This window comes from Alosa pseudoharengus, unplaced genomic scaffold (genome assembly GCF_046254945.1).
Source record: "Alosa pseudoharengus isolate Yale_2024_CS ecotype anadromous, Long Island Sound unplaced genomic scaffold, YU_APseudo_1.1 YU_APseudo_1.1_scf_5, whole genome shotgun sequence".
Classification (NCBI taxonomy): domain Eukaryota; kingdom Metazoa; phylum Chordata; class Actinopteri; order Clupeiformes; family Clupeidae; genus Alosa; species Alosa pseudoharengus.
In genome coordinates, this window is record NW_027468837.1 from 4,407,936 (window position 1) to 4,425,887 (window position 17,952).

Sequence of the window (17,952 nt, forward strand, 5' to 3'; positions counted from 1 at the left end):
ACCTGACTCTCGCCAGATGAATTTCGTTCCATCTAGATCCACCTAACTCCACTCACATCCATCTGGGATCGCTTCCGTTGAGAGTGATTTCGGCACCAGATTGTATGGTAGAGCCAATCAAGACGCAGGGCGGGAGTTTCATAGATGTGACGTAGCGTAGAAACGACTGTGAGACTGTTCTCAGCATCACGGGTTGGCTTCGATGTGAGTGGTTGAAGTAGCACGTCAATAGATGACGGACAAGTGGCTTATCCAATCATATGCAAGGATTTTTGATAAGGCCCAGCCTTCTGAAACACCACTCCAATGGATCGATCCCAGATGGATGAGTGGAGCTAGGGGGAACGAAATTCATCTGGCGAGAGTCGGGTTATAGTAGGCCTACCCTGGATCCATGAAATAACTGGCTTTTAAAAATAAAAATCTGCCGGCCTCTATGGGAATTCAACATACAGTAGGTTTAACATAGGGGTATGAATACTTATGCACCCTGTATTTTAAGAAAGGACATTTATTTATTTACGATACATTATCCATTCACAAAGAAAATTGGTGTCCTAGCAGTGGTTCTCAAAGAGGGTCCAGGGGTCCGCAAAATAATTTCCTTGAAATGATAAAGTTGAGTTTTATCATTTTAAAAATGTATATCTACAGATGATGCCCCTTTTCACCCATAAAACAATTCCTACTACTGCTTAGCTTGGCTTATTTGTTAGCCAGCTAGCTGATGAATATGTAGAAATGTTTAAGTCAGTCCATGTTGTCAAGTGATACAAAATCCAAAACTGACAAAAGACGAAGTTGCACATCTGCCAAAAAAACATGGGATAGTGGACCTGTCCACAACTTCAGAGAATACAAATGACATGCTTAATTGTTATGGTTATGAGGGGGTCCTCGGAATATTTTCTCCCCCAAAAAGGGGTCCTTGGAACCAAAAACATTGAGAACCCCTCATTTTTTTAATTAAGGCATTAAGATCCATTTCCAAAAGATGATTTGTTTTAGTCCTCTTTTTAGTCAACTTTAGCATGGGGCTGAAGACTTTTTAGGCACTGTAAAATCTGCTCTGGCAACATAAAAATAAAGCTAAATCTGCATTGATGCTCCACACCCCAAACACTTGATGGCGGTATTGCACCAAGTCGGTATGCCAACCGCCAACAAAATTTAAAGAAGAAGAAGACATTGCTTGATTCAGCAACGCTCATTCTCATTGGAAGCGAGTCATCACCTCATAACCACTCCAGAGCCCGTTTACGTTTATTAGACATTCTCTCAGCCACTCCTTCCAATAGAGGACAGGGTCAACATGGCGTCTCTGAGGTGCTTTCTTCGCTCTGGGAAGGTAAGTACTAAGAATATATTTTTATAGCAACAAACAACTGTCCGTTGACAAAGAACCGACCTATATATAATGTTATATTTTGTTATATTTTTTATGTGATTCAGAATGCTGTGTCGCTGGTCTTACGAAGAGAGATCCACAGGACGGCGCCGGCCTCTTTGCAGGTTTGGCAATGCGATGCTCTAACCTTCAGCAGAGCAGCTGATGAAGCTGTTTCAAATGACGTTAACGTCACTGCATTAGTTAATGTTTGGATGAACATTGTACTTGTTCTGATCACGCTTTTGTCATCTTGTCTTTCTTTTTTTCCTTGATTTTGAAACTGAAAATGAGTTATCGTTACCCTCCCTAAGCTACTTAACTTGTATGCTAACGTATGAGCTCCCTGTTAATTTACACCAGAGAGGGTTAAAGCGGGTCAGTAATCAGTCTTTGTTTACACTGTGACGTGTTGTCTTTCCCAAATAATTAGTGAAGCCAACTTGAATCAGACTGTTTGTTTAAACAGCTTCCGAAAATAAAGCTAAGCTTCCCTGGGTTGGTCCTGTGCTGATGTGCAGGCTAGCTATCTATTTAATTAGAAAATCCAATGACATAGTTTGTCTTAACCATTATGTCATTATACTTTACTCCAGCTAACATAAAGTGATATTCCCTAGGTAACTGTGCGAGATGCTCTCAATCAAGCCATGGATGAGGAGCTTGAGAGAGATGAAAAGGTGTTCTTGCTGGGTGAAGAAGTGGCACAGTATGATGGTGCTTACAAGGTCAGTGAACTCTGCATAATTGAGAGGCTATAATTCATCATGTCACCTATTGCAGTCACCCCACTCATTCTCTGTACTTATAATGGAAGAATTTTAATTAGTGATGTCCAATTGTTTATTAAACTTTTGGCTCCCAGCTGAAAGGGAACGCCTGTTATTTTAAGTGATTTCTAATCCCTAACACTTTTTGTTACATTCAGTGAATTCATATCTCCTCACAATCTGCTATCGCACCATTCTGTGAGTACACAGTAGGGTACTAACAATGAAAAAAAGGTCTTCGTACACATCCCTGGCTCCATGAATTGAAAACAAAGTAGAGCAATCCTGTCCCCCAAACTATAGCAAAACTGCTCCATCCAATCACCAAAGGGGTGGGGGAATGGTTTTGTGTTTGGTTTAAATATCAACAAACGTGTCATTATCCAGAATTACTTGCAACATCTTAAAGAAGCGATTTGTAGGATTGTTACTGAACGTTCTGTAGGCCAAAATCAAAACACTGGTGAACGTTCTCAAGACTACCAGACGCGAGCCTCTTCTGGGTTGCCAGATGTAGTGAAGACTTAGCTAACGTTAGTTGACCTGCAGCTGCTTTAACGCTTTTCCAACCATGACCCAGCTACACATTACGGAAACAGTGAAAACAAAAAAATACCTCTCTAACCAACGTACATTCTGAAAACGTTACTGTTCTGATCAAGGTCACGCAAAATAAAGCTATCGACTCAATACGATTTAGCCTCTGATTCCTAGTCTGCTTATCATTATCTGTTATTCGTGAAAAAAATCATCTCGTCATGTCTTTAGTGTCTTCGTTGGCAATTTCTTTCTTTTTCAAATATTTTAATAACAGCCAACAAACTCGCACAGTCAAACCAAAGTTAAGTCATGTTGAAAAGAGGCTGAACCTTGCAAACGATTTAAATTTATAGACCACTGAAACCACGCATGAATCACACTTGAAAATGACCATCACGTTAGGTTGTGACTGGTTGGCTGTGAGCCATCTAACGCGCTCCTCTGCCCGCGTACATCGGAACTAGCTCCCTGTTAGCATTAATAATCGTTTACTACTTAAACGGCACCGACAATCAAAAAATCCAGTTGAAACTAGATGGCAGTGGGCCAATCGGCCCACCAGCTTTTTCTACTTTGTCACCTACAGTTTGACAGGTACGATCTTTCAAAACGCCATGTTATTTCCAATAGACATTTGACGACCGAAGGTTGGATGGATACGGAAGTTAGGAGGCGGGACTTATTCTGGAGAGGTCTATGACATGACACTGTCATAACACATGAACCCTAACCCTAACCTCTAACCCTAACCCAAAACCTAACCCTAATCCTAACCTTAACTTGTTATGACAAAAACCGAATGTCACTTAATAACAGAAGCGTTATGTCATAAAGGTTTATGACTTGTTTATTACACGTTCATGACAGTGTCATGTCACTCTTATGTCGATTCTGTCAAGTAAAGTGTAACCACTAATGGACCTATGAACGTTGGGAATATAATGGAACTTTCTGTAGCATTCTGAAGAGCCGTATAAATATCGAGAGCAGCAGACATTTATTCACATTTATAACAATCAACGTTGGTGCATGACAGTTGTGCCACTCCCCATATTTTCAAGGGGTGCGACGAAAAAAATCTTCATATGATAGTTATGGTATTGCTATAATATTCAAGTTGTGTTCATTGTGACACCAAACATTGATACATTTCTTTTCAGACTCAAGACAATTGAAAACTAATTTATTCACCCAACCATTTTGTTTCAAAGAAGCACTACCCTCCACCTCCTTGTCCAAGGTTTTTTGATTTGTATGTACTCTGTTGTGTATTGTTAAAGGTCAACGGTCAAATTTTGTTAAACTGACTTAACAACATAGTGAACAACATATATAATTCCTGCTTTTTTTGGACTATTTTGTCCTCTTCAGTTGAACAGATACTGTCTTGCAATTTATGGAATATGGCAGAATTATTATATCATGATGCATGGCGTGATCGTGTCCTATTGTGAGTTACTCTGTGATTCTCACCCCTAGCATTTTTCCTCTATAATCACTACTGTTCAAAACACAAAACACTGATAAAAAATATAACTTTATAGATCATAGATGTCATGCTGCCTTAAACAAAATTCTGAGCAGCTGTTGATGCAGTTACGTTATTCTGCTTTCTGGTATCCTGGCAAGAGAGTTCTGTCTTGGTATCTTGCTAGGCCATCTGAAACAAAGTTTGTAGCTGGTACCTTGATGCCTGCTAAGGCAAGTGACTCGTTAGATAGATAAGCCGCTGCTTTCCCTTTCGGACAGACCCATAGTGTAGACATTGTTATTGTTGCAACTGACTTACAATTACAGCTGGAAACAGCTGATTTTGGATGGAATATCTACATAGGTGTAAAAGGCCCATTTAAGTACCCTTTAAGTTTAGGCTCAATGTTTTGTATTTTATACAGTGAATAATGAATGAACTTATTGTATTGTTTTATTTCATTTGTTGGGATATTTTAGGTAAGTAGAGGTCTTTGGAAGAAATATGGCGATAAACGCATCATTGACACACCTATTACTGAGGTAAGGTTTCTCTCTTTTAGATATATTAGTGATTATCAAGAATTTATTAGATGTAACTGTAACATTTATTAGATGTAACAACTAAGTACAATATCTATGCTATTTACACAGATGGGATTTGCCGGTATTGCTGTTGGTGCCGCAATGGTGAGTCCTTTTTTTTCTGTGTGGGAGTGCGTGGACTGAATAACAATAATGAAAACAATAATGACTTTCAGCATTCTGTTTGGGTTTTAGACACAAGACACTTTAAAAAGTTTGGGAGAATATAAAGATGTTTTTTTTCTGAGAATTGTCTTGGTTATGTGAATACCAACTTAAATCTAACTATTTATCCAGGCTGGTCTCAGACCCATCTGCGAGTTCATGACCTTCAATTTCTCCATGCAAGCCATCGACCAAGTAATCAACTCTGCTGCCAAAACCTACTACATGTCTGCAGGACTGCAGCCTGTCCCAATTGTGTTCAGAGGCCCCAACGGTGCCTCAGCAGGTGTGGCAGCTCAGCACTCCCAGTGCTTTGCAGCCTGGTACGGTCATTGCCCTGGGTTGAAGGTGGTTAGCCCATGGAACTCGGAAGACGCCAAAGGCCTTCTCAAAGCAGCTATCCGAGATGATAACCCAGGTTGGAGGCTTGTATAACTGATGATACCATTTCTGTGAATCTCCCATCTTCTGTGAATCTCCCTAGCTGTGCTTGAACCTTTTAATGGTAGAGGCAGCCATGGTGGTAACAAACAAGCAGTAGCCATAGTATATTTGCTCTTTTTTTAATCAGCATTGGAAATAGCCTCTGTTTAATAGACATTATTTTATCTTGTAGTGGTGTTCCTTGAGAATGAGCTCATGTACGGTGTGGCTTTTGAAATGTCAGAAGATACCCTGTCCAAGGATTTCACTGTACCTATTGGAAAGGCCAAAGTTGAAAGACAAGGTAGGTGCCCTAAACAGAATCCAGAAATAAGACATAATGCACCACTCGGACATGTGCGTTAGAAAACATGGCACAAGACATTACAATTTGTGGTTGAATATGTAATTGCATAGAATTTGGAGAATTAGTTAAACTCAAAATGCAGTGTATTAATGTGACAACACTTACTTCTTTTTCTGATCTGAAAATCCTCTCCTCAAACATAAAATCCACTTGCAAAGCCGCTGCTGTAAAAAACATCTGCAAAAAACTGAACTCTGCTTATACAAAGCAGATCTGACATTGGCCAAATGCATAGCCAGATGCAATCAATTAATTAAAGTGCCTTCAAACACACCAAATAGACAACTAACCTGAACAGAACAAGCCCCCAATTTAGAGGGATGTAATGCTCGAAACTAACGTTTTGAAGCGGTATCAAGCTTTCAGAGCGCAAATGTTTCAGAACACTGCTCCGAAATGCGGTTCAAAATACCCATGTGCAGTCATAGTCATGGTGGTGTACTGGTTAGCGCAACTGTGTGATTTTAGTGACAGTCTTTGCCCCCTTGTAATATGTTCATATGTTGTTTTGCACAGGTAATCACATCACTCTTGTGTCACATTCCCGTATGGTTGGCCATTGTCTTGATGCTGCAGCAGTCTTGGCAAAAGAGGGTGTTGAGTGCGAGGTGAGCCTTTTGTATGTAATTAGTAACATTATGAGATAAGGAACATTTGCACCAAGTTACATGTCAGAAACTATATATATTTTTGCTGTGTATAACAAAGTTGAGTATGAAAAGAAATGCAGCTAGAAAAAGGAATCTAAACTTGCTCAATGCACTGTTGTATGTTGACATGACACCAAAATTATGACTTCAATACAATACCATGCCTAAATATCTCAATACCAACACTAAAACAATGCCACAGAAAAAACTGTAAAGGCAATACGGCAAGTTTTTGCGGTGTACTCCAGTCGGATAAGAGGATACATACAACCAGGGCTCGAAATTAGCACCCACCAAGCGCCAATGGCGAGTATATTTTTGTGTTGGCAGCTGAATTATGGCAGGTACTGTGCCGCTTTGGCATGTGGAAAATGGCTGCTTATCAACTGCAAGAATAGGCTAAATTGGTTTGCCATATCAACTCCGCTTTGCATCTGTGTTCTGTTCGCCCAATGTTGACATGGTCAAGATTTATTTTCCGATAGGCTAGGTTTCTTGCCAAAACGCCAATAAAGTCTTATTGGTTTGCCTGCCCTTTCATGCATCTGCTGAGAAAACAATAGAATAATAGAAGATGTTGCATAGAAATGTAGCATATTACTTGCTTACTTTCAATGATGGCGAAAGAACTACTAGTCCAGGCAAAGTAAGGTCTGACCCAAAACTAATTGCAACAGAATTTATTTTCACATTTTTATATTTCAATTGGTGATCTAAACACCATAGTAAAAGTCCATGAAAATCCAGTTGGTGGAAATATGTTAAAATAAGGGTTGTTTTAGGCATTATCCTTCAGCAAAAACTGACAAAACTGTAATTAGATTGTTGTAAAATAAGCATTCTAAAGAATATCTGATCCCATCTTACTTAACATGGAATTTTAGAACATTCTTTTATTTTCAAAGAGTTAGTACATTTCTCAGGCTTATTTCAGACTTGTTTGTTGCTAATTGGTGTCTATTTTTTTTATTTTGGCCCTTTGAATCAATGGAAATGGTTGTTCAGTCTTTAAATAGAGCCAGTGTGTTTTTGCATTTAAGTGTTCCACAATGTTAAAGTTGTACAAACATATAGTTAAGCATTATTCAGCCTAGGAAAGTGTTTTTGGTGGTCTGATTTAGAGGTCACTGAATCATATACAGTATATCACACGAAAGTATCAGTCCATTATTTTCCAAGACTTATAGTAATTGACCTCTTGCCCGGGGGGTTGACTGATCTGTTGAGACTGTCTGTCCAATCAGAGGGGCCTGTATGATGCCTCTTTACTTTGCACAATTTTGGCTAAAATAGTAATCATCAAGTATGTTTATGTAAGTGAATGAATGAAGGAAAATTGTAAAGGCAAAGTTGAAGATGTACATGATAATGTCCAAATTCAACAGACAGGTGCAGATAACTGCAGCTAGCCTCCAAAGAGGTGACTATTGTTGTGACGTCTGGCAAAAGGTGCATGCTATACTAATAAATAAAGTTTAAGATTAATAATTAAAATGCATTCCTATGGATGGGTCATGGTTTTACCAAAATCATAGAACAGCCAAAATTATACATATTCTAAAAGCATATGCCCTACATGAAATATAGCATTAATCAGCTTATGTCCCATCTTCCTCCATACCATGCATAATACATACTCCTCTATTCTGTATAGGTGAATTAAGTGAACAGCTGATACATTTTGGCCTGCACTATTAAGGGAAACAAATTAAACATCATAAACTATATATTTTCTAAAAGCATATAACCTCTAGAAGTGATATGACACCAAATAGGACATGTCTCATCTTCCTCCATGCAATGCACAATACATTGGCCTCTATTCTGTATAGGCGAATCTAGTGTAAAGCGGACACATTTTGACATATACTGTCTAGGGAAAGCAAATTAAATACCCTAAACTATATATTTCCTGAAAGCATATTACTTGTAGATGAGATATAACACCAGTTAAGACATGTCTCATCTTCCTCCATGCCATGCACAACACATTGCCCTCTATTCTGCATAGACGAATCTAGTGTACAGTGGATACATTTTGGCATGTATAATCAAGGGAAAACAAATTAAACACCCTAAACTATATATTTTCTGAAAGCATATACCCATTAGATGAGATATAACACAATTTAAGACATTTCCCATCTCCCTCCATGCCATGCACAATACACTGCCCTATATTCTGTATAGGCGAATCTAGTGTAAAGCGGATACATTTTAGCCTATACTGGCTATGGAAAACAAATTAAATACCCTAAACTATATATTTCCTGAAAGCATATTACTTGTAGATGAGATATAAAACCAGTTAAGACATGTCTCATCTTCCTCCATGCCATGCACAACACATCGCCCTCTATTCTGCATAGGCGAATCTAGTGTACAGTGGATACATTTTGGCACAGTCAAGGGAAAACAAAGTAAACACCCTAAACTATATATTTTCTGAAAGCATATACCCTCTAGATGAGATATTACACAATTTAAGACATTTCCCATCTTCCTCCATGCCATGCACAATACATTGCCCTATATTCTATATAGGCGAATCTTGTGTAAAGCGGATACATTTTAGCCTATACTGTCTATGGAAAACAAATTAAACACCCTAAACTATATATTTTCTAAAAGCATATGCCCTCTAGATGAGATATGATACCAGTTAAGTATTATCTTCCTCCATGCCTTGGACATGGTACATATTCCTGTATTGCATTTACTCTTTATTAAAACACATAGATTTTAATATATCGCTGAAAAAGCTAGAGCATGCCAAAATGTTCAATGTTAACATTTAAAATCATATTATTGTTTAATTTGACCATCATTTGTCCTCAGATTCACCCCTGTGGGCTGAATAGTAATTGAGATATAGGGCTATATTTGTCTAATACGCATGGTCACTAGCAAATAGCTTAGGGGTTTGTCCAGTCCACATTGGGTGTGGTTTTGTTTTCAAAAGTCCGGCACCTGGCGCAAAAAAGTGGATCTTATGTTTCTTAGTTAGTCATGGGTGTGTTTTGGGCGTTACATCCTTTAAACCAATGAGAGTGACATCTGTCATTCCCTTTAACAGCAAGCATTTGGACTTCAAACAGCGCAACGGTATTGTAGTAGTCAGCGGCCCATTTGAAGGAATTTGCTTGCATGCGAGACTGTATGGAACAGGTATTCCACTAAACCATGCTTTAAAACCTAGCAGAGTATAGCCTATAAATGCATCTGCACTCGTCTATTATTTGAACTCATTGGCAAAGGAAAACTAACTTCTCTGTGGTGTCATAGTCAACACAAAACAGTTACACAGTTAATTACGCTATTGACTGACAATAGGTTACCATTGACAAAATAGCCTGAAAAAGGCAACACTTATACCAATAGTGTTTAAATGACTGAATAAAAAACCTAAGGACATTTATCCTGCAGAGGACTTGCTTACATCTCGTGACAGTGCGTCTTCAGATGTGCTCCATATGTGCCTCTCGCCTATTCACTTTTAACTGTCATTAACAATTTGCAAATGATGGTGAATGGTGAAACTACTCATTGTGAGACGTATTTCCTGATGTCTTTATTATAATTATTATGTTCCCCATTGTAATCATGTAATTTGTAATGTTTTGCATGGATGTGCGCTGGTTCACGTTCCTGTGGACGAGAAAAGCAGGGTGTAGTTGTGCACCCGCCCATCACTGTTGATAAAACACTCTTAAAATAACAGATAAACAACTAGCCATGGATTTCTGACCAGGTATTTCTTGGTCAGTGGCGTAATGCGTTTTAGGTAGTGTACGATAGTGATTTTTAGATAATGCGCTAGACCCCTCCTTAGGTCGTTAATGGCTACACCCCTTGGTGCATTGCTCAATAAAAGAGATGACGAAAAACTTGAGTGTACAATAGAAATATGTGTTGCATCACAATGATTATACACTTTGTGCTGTGCTGTTGACTGTCATGATAGGGCCCATAGCCATTATAACCTCTTGGCAGCCATTTTGGTGGCCATCATTTCTCAAGGTCCGATTTTACTAGATTTTTAGTATGTTATTTAGCATGTCTAACAGTACCAGAATCCATAAAAAAACCTTTTGGATCAATTTTTTGATGTTGAACCCTATATTGACCCGCCTAAAGTTAATCAACTTGCACTGGATCATCTTCCTGAATCTCAATATTATCACAAATGTGGGCAAATTAAAACTGTAAGTCAGCCCAAGTCAGTTATGATGTCATCACATCACCAAAAGTATTGGTTTTACCAAAAATATTTGTCAATATTCTAAACTACAAAAATGCATACTTATAAAGTATTTTGATACAAAATACGAAGCCTTTTTTTCAACCCAGTCAAATACAAATTACGAATATATGATATTTTTTGTATTTGAAATATGGAATACATGTAATAAATACTGCTCATCCCTGTAGGCATCATTGGTTCTGAGATACCATGTTTGTTTCAGGAGATATAATGAAGAATAGGCGTAATTCAGTTATAGTGGAACATTTAATGGTTGCCACGGCGACCATTAGGGTTTTTTGATAATGGTTTTATATCTGAAAATTTTCAGCGCTCCAAACTGTACAAGTTCACCAAGTTTCATGCCTTTATGAAAGAATTTGACCTAATTTTCACATATCCCCTGTACTATGAAAGTTCAATAAAACTGCCAAAGGTGCAGCTTTTTGCCACTGACCTATGCACAAATAATTCCAATTTTGACAATGTTCCACCACTTGGATTTTCATGGACTTTTGGTATGTGATATGAAAAGGTTTCATAAACTGAATACAACAAAAATAATTTCTGTTGCAATTAGTTTTGGGTTGGGTGTTTTTTTCTCACAGATTGCCTGGACTATACTTACGAATGATACGAAAGACTGACCAAGATAGAGCAATACATAATTTGTTTGCTTCGCTTCAATTAATGCATCTAGTTATAGGCTACAAAATTATTGGACCCCCGAACATTGGGAAGGCCTGTTCATTTAAATGGAACTTGCAGCGGAAAAGTCTATTTTGTCACTTTTGGGAGCCACAGACTAACTGGTGTAACCCACTTACAGTGAATGATGCTAAGCTAGGCTAACAGTGGGGGTGTCGGAATGGGTTATTGCATGCACAGAGACATTGGCGGATTATGAACTTTCGGGCCCCTGGGCCCAGATGTATTAAGGGCCCCCACTTATTGTCGTATATGTAGGAGGGGGGGTTTGGGGGTACTCCCCCAGAACATTTTTAATTTGTTTGATGTAATTTTCTGTATTCTGGTGAATTTTGGGGATGGCCAATACTAAATTCAATCAGATTCATAGCCTACATCCTGATTTGTTGATATTGAGGCAATGATTCCATGCAAAGGCTTGGGCTTCAGGGCCCCCTGACCCCCTGGGCCTGGGCCCGGTAGGCCCGTGCAGTAATCCATCCCTGCACAGAGAAGAGAAGGGTGTGTATCTGCTTATCTAACTTTGGGGTAGATGGCAAATGAGCTAATTTTCCAAAAAGTAAAAAAAATATTTCACCCTAGATGTCAACTTCTCAAAAAGCTCTGCGATTCATTTCAGTGACTTTGTTTTCTGTGCTTTACCGGTCATGAATCATGCCCCCAGGTCATAAATCTGCGTACTATCAGACCCCTGGATGTGGAGACCATTGAAGCCAGTGTGATGAAAACAAATCACCTTGTGACTGTTGAGGGTGGCTGGCCCCAATTTGGTGTTGGTGCGGAGATTTGTGCCAGAGTCATGGAGGGTGAGTATTTGTGCTGCCTGGTTTTCGAGAGGAAAATCATGCTTGGCACAAAATATGTTATGGCACCCCTCTGAATTATAGTAATTTGTATCGCTTTTCTCATGGCTTCCAGGTCCAGCTTTCAACTATTTGGATGCCCCAGCTGTGAGAGTAACAGGGGTTGATATCCCCATGCCCTATGCCAAAATTTTGGAAGACAATAGTGTACCTCAGATTAAGGACATCATTTTTTCTGTCAAGAAGACATTAAATGTTTAATTTCTCAGATGTCATTCACACTCTGTAGCTCACCTGGACCCTAATCCCTTGTCTACAAACTTACATTTGAATACATGAGTAGCAGCCGTGAACATCCCAGAGAGACTCCTAGTCTAGTGCTCCACAGTTCCAGCCTGTTACATTATTCAGTCTTTCTATGGGTATGTTTTTCCTTTATCAACTGATAAGAATCCTTAAGCAATTTTGGGGAAGAGGAAATATTTATTATGGTTGTCAAAAAAGTAAATTGTGTACTATGATACTGTAAATTCCATTGTAATCAACAATAAACAAAATTAAATTCCACATGAAATGATAAAATGCTTTCATTATCTAAGGTCTGTTTGTCTTGACAGCTGAATGATATTTAACCATTTGGGTGTCCATTGATGTATTAGCGCAGTGGTTCTCAACCTTTTTTGAGCAAACACCCCCCTGACCTTATTTTGATCCTCCCCCCACACACACACACATACACACACAATTAAAAAAAAAATCACCCCTGGGTGGGCTATAGGCCACTCACACTCATGCTATATTGCTTAAATAAAAAAACGAGCCCATTTCTGTGCTGTTTTGGTTTCTTCTGGAATTATAAGAAAATGTCCCTAAGCGGATTTAGCCCACTGTTAGAAGCAATAGGAGACTGGTTGGGTAAAAAAAAAACACTACCACATCAGCATTGGTTGTAATGATTTCTTTTTTTTAAATCAATAGGAACATTAAATGTAGGCAACAAGACGTGTCATTTTATCATGGACAAAAATCAAGTGCACATCACGTGAACAACATATGCACCGTAACAATCCCACGGTACCCGCGGAGTCTTAAAAGTATTAAAAAGTATTAAATTTAATTTTCCTAAATTAAGGTAGACAATATCTACCCTCTTATGAATCGTCTCACTTTATCAACCGTCTCTGCTAATATCCTCACGTAGCGTAAATCAGACTCAAGGATTAATAGTCTGAGCGAATTAGCCTAGAAAAGGGTCAAAGGTGGAAGTAAATACAGCAAAAGCATATTTGGTATCATTTGAATCATAATTTTCTGTAGATTAAGAATTTGTGGTGCCTACAGCGCAGATTTGTACCGAAAAAAATATATAGGGCTTTGAATGGAGCATGGCACAATGATTTTTGGGCCAAAAACTTATGTTAGTACATCTTGATAATAGCTGATATCTCTTAAGCCAATTGAAAGATATTCATCAAACTTGGTCTACTTTCCCACTATAAGTTGTCAAAGAACTGGCAAGACAATTTAGGTCTTGAGGTCAAAGGTCAAGGTTACAAGGGGTCACACAAATAACTCACATGCAGTATTTGGTTCATATCTCCAAAGCAGACTGTTGGATCTTCATTAACTCTAGTACATTTATTGTCTATACAAGTTAGATGAACTTAGGGACTCAGGGCCATGGGGTCAAAGGTTAAGGTCAGTTTTATCCCCTGACATACAAGGTTATAGACGGTGGAGACATGCTAATCAACATGCCATGTTCAATTCAATTACTGTAAATATAGTGATTTCTTTTTTTTATGTTGCACAACATAGACTGTTTTTGACATGGGGAGTCCCTATCTACAGCACAATGAGTTTAATACCCCTTCTTTGTATATAAGAATCAAGAATCTGATTGCAATTACTAGGCAAATGTGCTTAGCAGTTACATACAGTAACAGTGAAATACGTCCACTAGCATAGTCATGACCTGACCAATATCTCTTTCAATATTGCTCTTGCAGTCCTTTCCACAGTACAAGCAGTGCTACTTCCAGCTGTAAATTATAGCTTTCTGTGCTGTTGTGACTTTCCATACGTTAGTATGACTGTTAACTGTGGCCCTTGCTATTTTTCCCTTCGTGGACAAGGTGTTGTCCACTTTCTCCTGGTCATTTCTGTGACCCTGAAGACAGCATTGTCTTCCAGTTTTGATGTTAGTAATGTGGCATGTCTGTTATTTGCAATGGATGATGAGACAGCACTTGAAGAGGAACCTGGCATATGCGCAGATCTTTGTGTTATCTGCCAATGTGGAGGTGAGCTGTCATCTTGTAGCACTGGCTTGCAAAAGCTGATTTACTATAGCATTGGGTGCAAAAGGGTGGTTCAGGATTTTGGACATAGGACCTCATTTCCAAGTTAGCATGTGTGATATTTATCAGTGGAGACCGTTTTCAACACGTTTGATCCAGTCCTTATAGTTGCAGAGTTTGCAGGTGCTAAGCTAGCGCAAGTCATCAGTATGTGTCAGCCTGCCACTAAAAACAGTCTTACCCACTCCACAGTACACCCAGACAAATACATTATAACGGCAGACAAATAAATTATAACGGCAGACTCAATGTAAATGTCTGTGTTGATCATTTTATTTCTAACATTATTCTATGCATTTCAATGATCGCATAACATTTTAAGGGACTAGTTTTTTAGCAGCGGTTAGTAGTACTGCGTCGAAAAGTAAACAGACAAGCGCACTCCAATCAGGATACTGTCGTGGAAAATGTCTACCCTGGAAATCCAGAGTTCTCGCGAGAGCACAATGGAATGAGCAATGATGCACATTACTTTTACCCCTTGCATCCTGGGGAGCCAATCAAATCGGCGTATCTGATATATGCGGGCCAGAGGCGAGCTAAATTGATGACGACAACGCTGCAACGTTGGAGGTCAGTAAACATTGGTCATAGTGTTATCCAATTGTGTCAAAGTCCGGAATCATTCAGAGTAAACATTGGTCTAGTGTTATCCAATTGCTTGCAGTGAGATTTTCAAATGCATGCTTGGTGCCGCCGCTCGAGTTGGGCCATTACATTGTTCGTGGCCAGACCCTTAATCTTTTGAGATTACCAGGGTCTGGATTTTCCAGGCTAGAAAATGTCCACTTCCAAATCCAATTGTCCAATTAACAATTACCACATGACTATTTAGTAATTTAGCACTCTGGAACAAGGCGTCCGAAGGAGACAATGTAGATAGAAGATTTTCCGAAGACTGTTGATCTTTATTCACCGTATTGCAATGATAGTACAGCCCAACCAAAGTCCAGACCAACCATCAAAGCAATAGGGAGGAGATGTCATCAGCTGGGCCCCCCGACAAGATCTCCCCTACGGATGGCTATACACTATATTTTATACTCCTCAGCCCTTGAGAAGTGCCACCCTCTCACGCCATCTCCATCAACACCCTTCACCAATTAGTATCAAGCAGGGTCGCTTACATTGGTGGAAACCATCTTCCCATCATGCATCCTATGTAATGCATAGATAACATATGTAAAATAGTGTAACCCTAAGTTTTTCTGGTTCCTTCCAGTTTGGTGAAATAAGGCCTTCTTATCTTATTCTCTTCCTAGCTGGACAGGCCCTAACTCATAAGGCACAGTGGCCTCCTCATCCCTGTCCTGCCCAGTCCTCACCAGCTTGATAACACCCCCTCTCCCTCAACACCCTTCACCAATCAGTACCAAGCAGGGTCGCTTACATTGGTGGAAACCATCTTCCCATCATGCATAAAACTATATGCAAACCTATGTAATGCATAGGTAACATATGTAAAATAGTGTAACCCTAAGTTTTTCTGTTTCCTTCCAGTTTGGTGAAATAAGGCCTTCTTATCTTATTCTTTTCCTAGCTAGACAGGCACAGTGGCCTCCTCATCCCTGTCCTGTCCAGTCCTTACCAGCTTGATAACACCCCCTCTCCCTTAACCATATAAGGAGGAGATCCTCTCATCCTGGTACCCCCGGTACTTTTCCACTCACCCCACTCCGCTGACAGTCGGTCTGGCCTACACAAGATACAATGACCTCACACTGCTCACAGCAAATGCAGTGGCATTAAGACTTATGACACTCATGACTACATTCTTCTAAAACATCCTGAAAACCCACCATAATAGTACAATCCTAGGTAATATCAGTCCACTGCTGCCGTTGCTTATATGCCTACTACCAACTTCAGGGAACAAAGTATAACTATTGCAATGCGATGCAAGGGTAGTTTTTATTTCTAACACTATTCTATCAAGATAGACATTTACATCGATTGTCTGGCGTTTTGACTCTGAAGAAGACGCATGGGCGTCGAAACGTTAGTCAGTTTGCACAAATAAAAACACGTTAAAGCATTGAGTGCTCCGGTCCTGTTCCTTGGCTCCTGTTAGACCTTGGATCTCCCTTTTTGACTTCTGCGTCCTGTTCCGTGAGCACCAACCAGGCTGAAGCGCAAGTGACCCCCTTCTACTGTCTGGCGTTATAATTTAAGTTGAAGGAAATAGCTCTAGATGACAATGTTTATCAGAAGTTTGACAGAAATTGTTTGGATTTAATCTACAACTTCTGCTATTCAGCTTGTCTAAATGAACTACAATGTTGTTATTGATGTACTGAATGTTATGTAATAGTACTTTGTTTTTACTCCAATATCATTTATGAACTAAAACAGTTATTTTAAAACAGGTATTCACACAGATGTTTGCATTTTTAAAACAGCAAATTATTTAGATTTCCCCTGATTTCAGAGAGGCTATTACTACAATACTAAAATAAGATGTGGAGGTTGAAACAACTGTTTTTATACAGAAAATAAAGTTTGTTTTGCTTTAATGAATGTCTTAATCTTTTTTAATGTTAATTCAGATAGTTGATTCTATGCCTCAGCCAGCTATAGCCTCATGACCTTTAACCTCTACCTGTGACCCCATGATCTTTAATGCCTTATCAGTTAATTTAGGCTTAATTAACTGTGTTGGGTTTAATGAGGATCCTTCAATCTGCTTGAGAGGTATAAAACAAACATTGCATGTCAAGTATGACCTCACGTGACCTTGACCTTTGACCCCAAGACATTAAACACCTACTAATTTTAATGAAGAACTTATGGTGAGTAAGTACACCAAGTTTGGTAAAGATCCTTTTACCAGTATGGGAGATATCAGCTAATATCTATATGTTATAATATACGTTTTTGGCCCAATAATCATTATACCATGGTCCATTCAAAGCTGTATATCTTTTTTCTGGTACAAATCTGCGCTGTAGGCACCTGACATTCTTAATCTACATGAAATTACGGTTCGATTGATACCAAAAATCCTTTTGCTGTATTTACTTCCACCTTCTACCCTAATTCGCTCAGACTATAAAGGTCTCCATACGGATTCCCGTCAATTTGATTTTAGAAATGTCATATTTGAGATCTACGGAGCCCTAGAGGTGTCATCACAAAATGTTTTGCATGTTGAGAGAATGTGCGCTCGTTTTACTACATTGTGCGCTCGTTTTACTAAATTGTGCTCACGTTTAACTATATTGTGCACTCGTTTTACTAAATCGTACGCTCGTTTTACTAAATTGTGCGCTCGGTTTACTAAATCGTGTGCGCAATTTATTATATTGTGCTCTCGTTTTACTATAGTGTGCGCTCATTTTACTAAATTGAGCTCTCGTTTTAAGCATAGTAAAACGAGGGCACAATTTATTAAACGAGTGCACCATTTACTAAAACGAGGGCACGATTTATTAAAATGAGAGCACAATTTGTGAACATGGTCATAGAACATTGTGTGCACGAT

The 17,952-nt window shown here is 39.0% G+C and overlaps 1 protein-coding gene across 1 annotated transcript; it reads left to right on the plus strand.

Annotated features, from left to right (window-relative positions):
- The first annotated feature begins 1,249 nt into the window (after positions 1 to 1,249).
- pdhb (pyruvate dehydrogenase E1 subunit beta) lies at positions 1,250 to 12,678 on the plus strand. The gene is made up of 10 exons (XM_076267481.1): positions 1,250 to 1,348; positions 1,453 to 1,512; positions 2,008 to 2,115; positions 4,648 to 4,710; positions 4,822 to 4,857; positions 5,050 to 5,335; positions 5,534 to 5,644; positions 6,224 to 6,315; positions 11,973 to 12,114; positions 12,227 to 12,678. The coding sequence occupies exons 1-10, from the start codon at positions 1,313 to 1,315 to the stop codon at positions 12,370 to 12,372; spliced, it is 1,080 nt and encodes a 359-aa protein (XP_076123596.1). The 5' UTR covers positions 1,250 to 1,312; the 3' UTR covers positions 12,373 to 12,678.
- Positions 12,679 to 17,952: the final 5,274 nt, after the last annotated feature.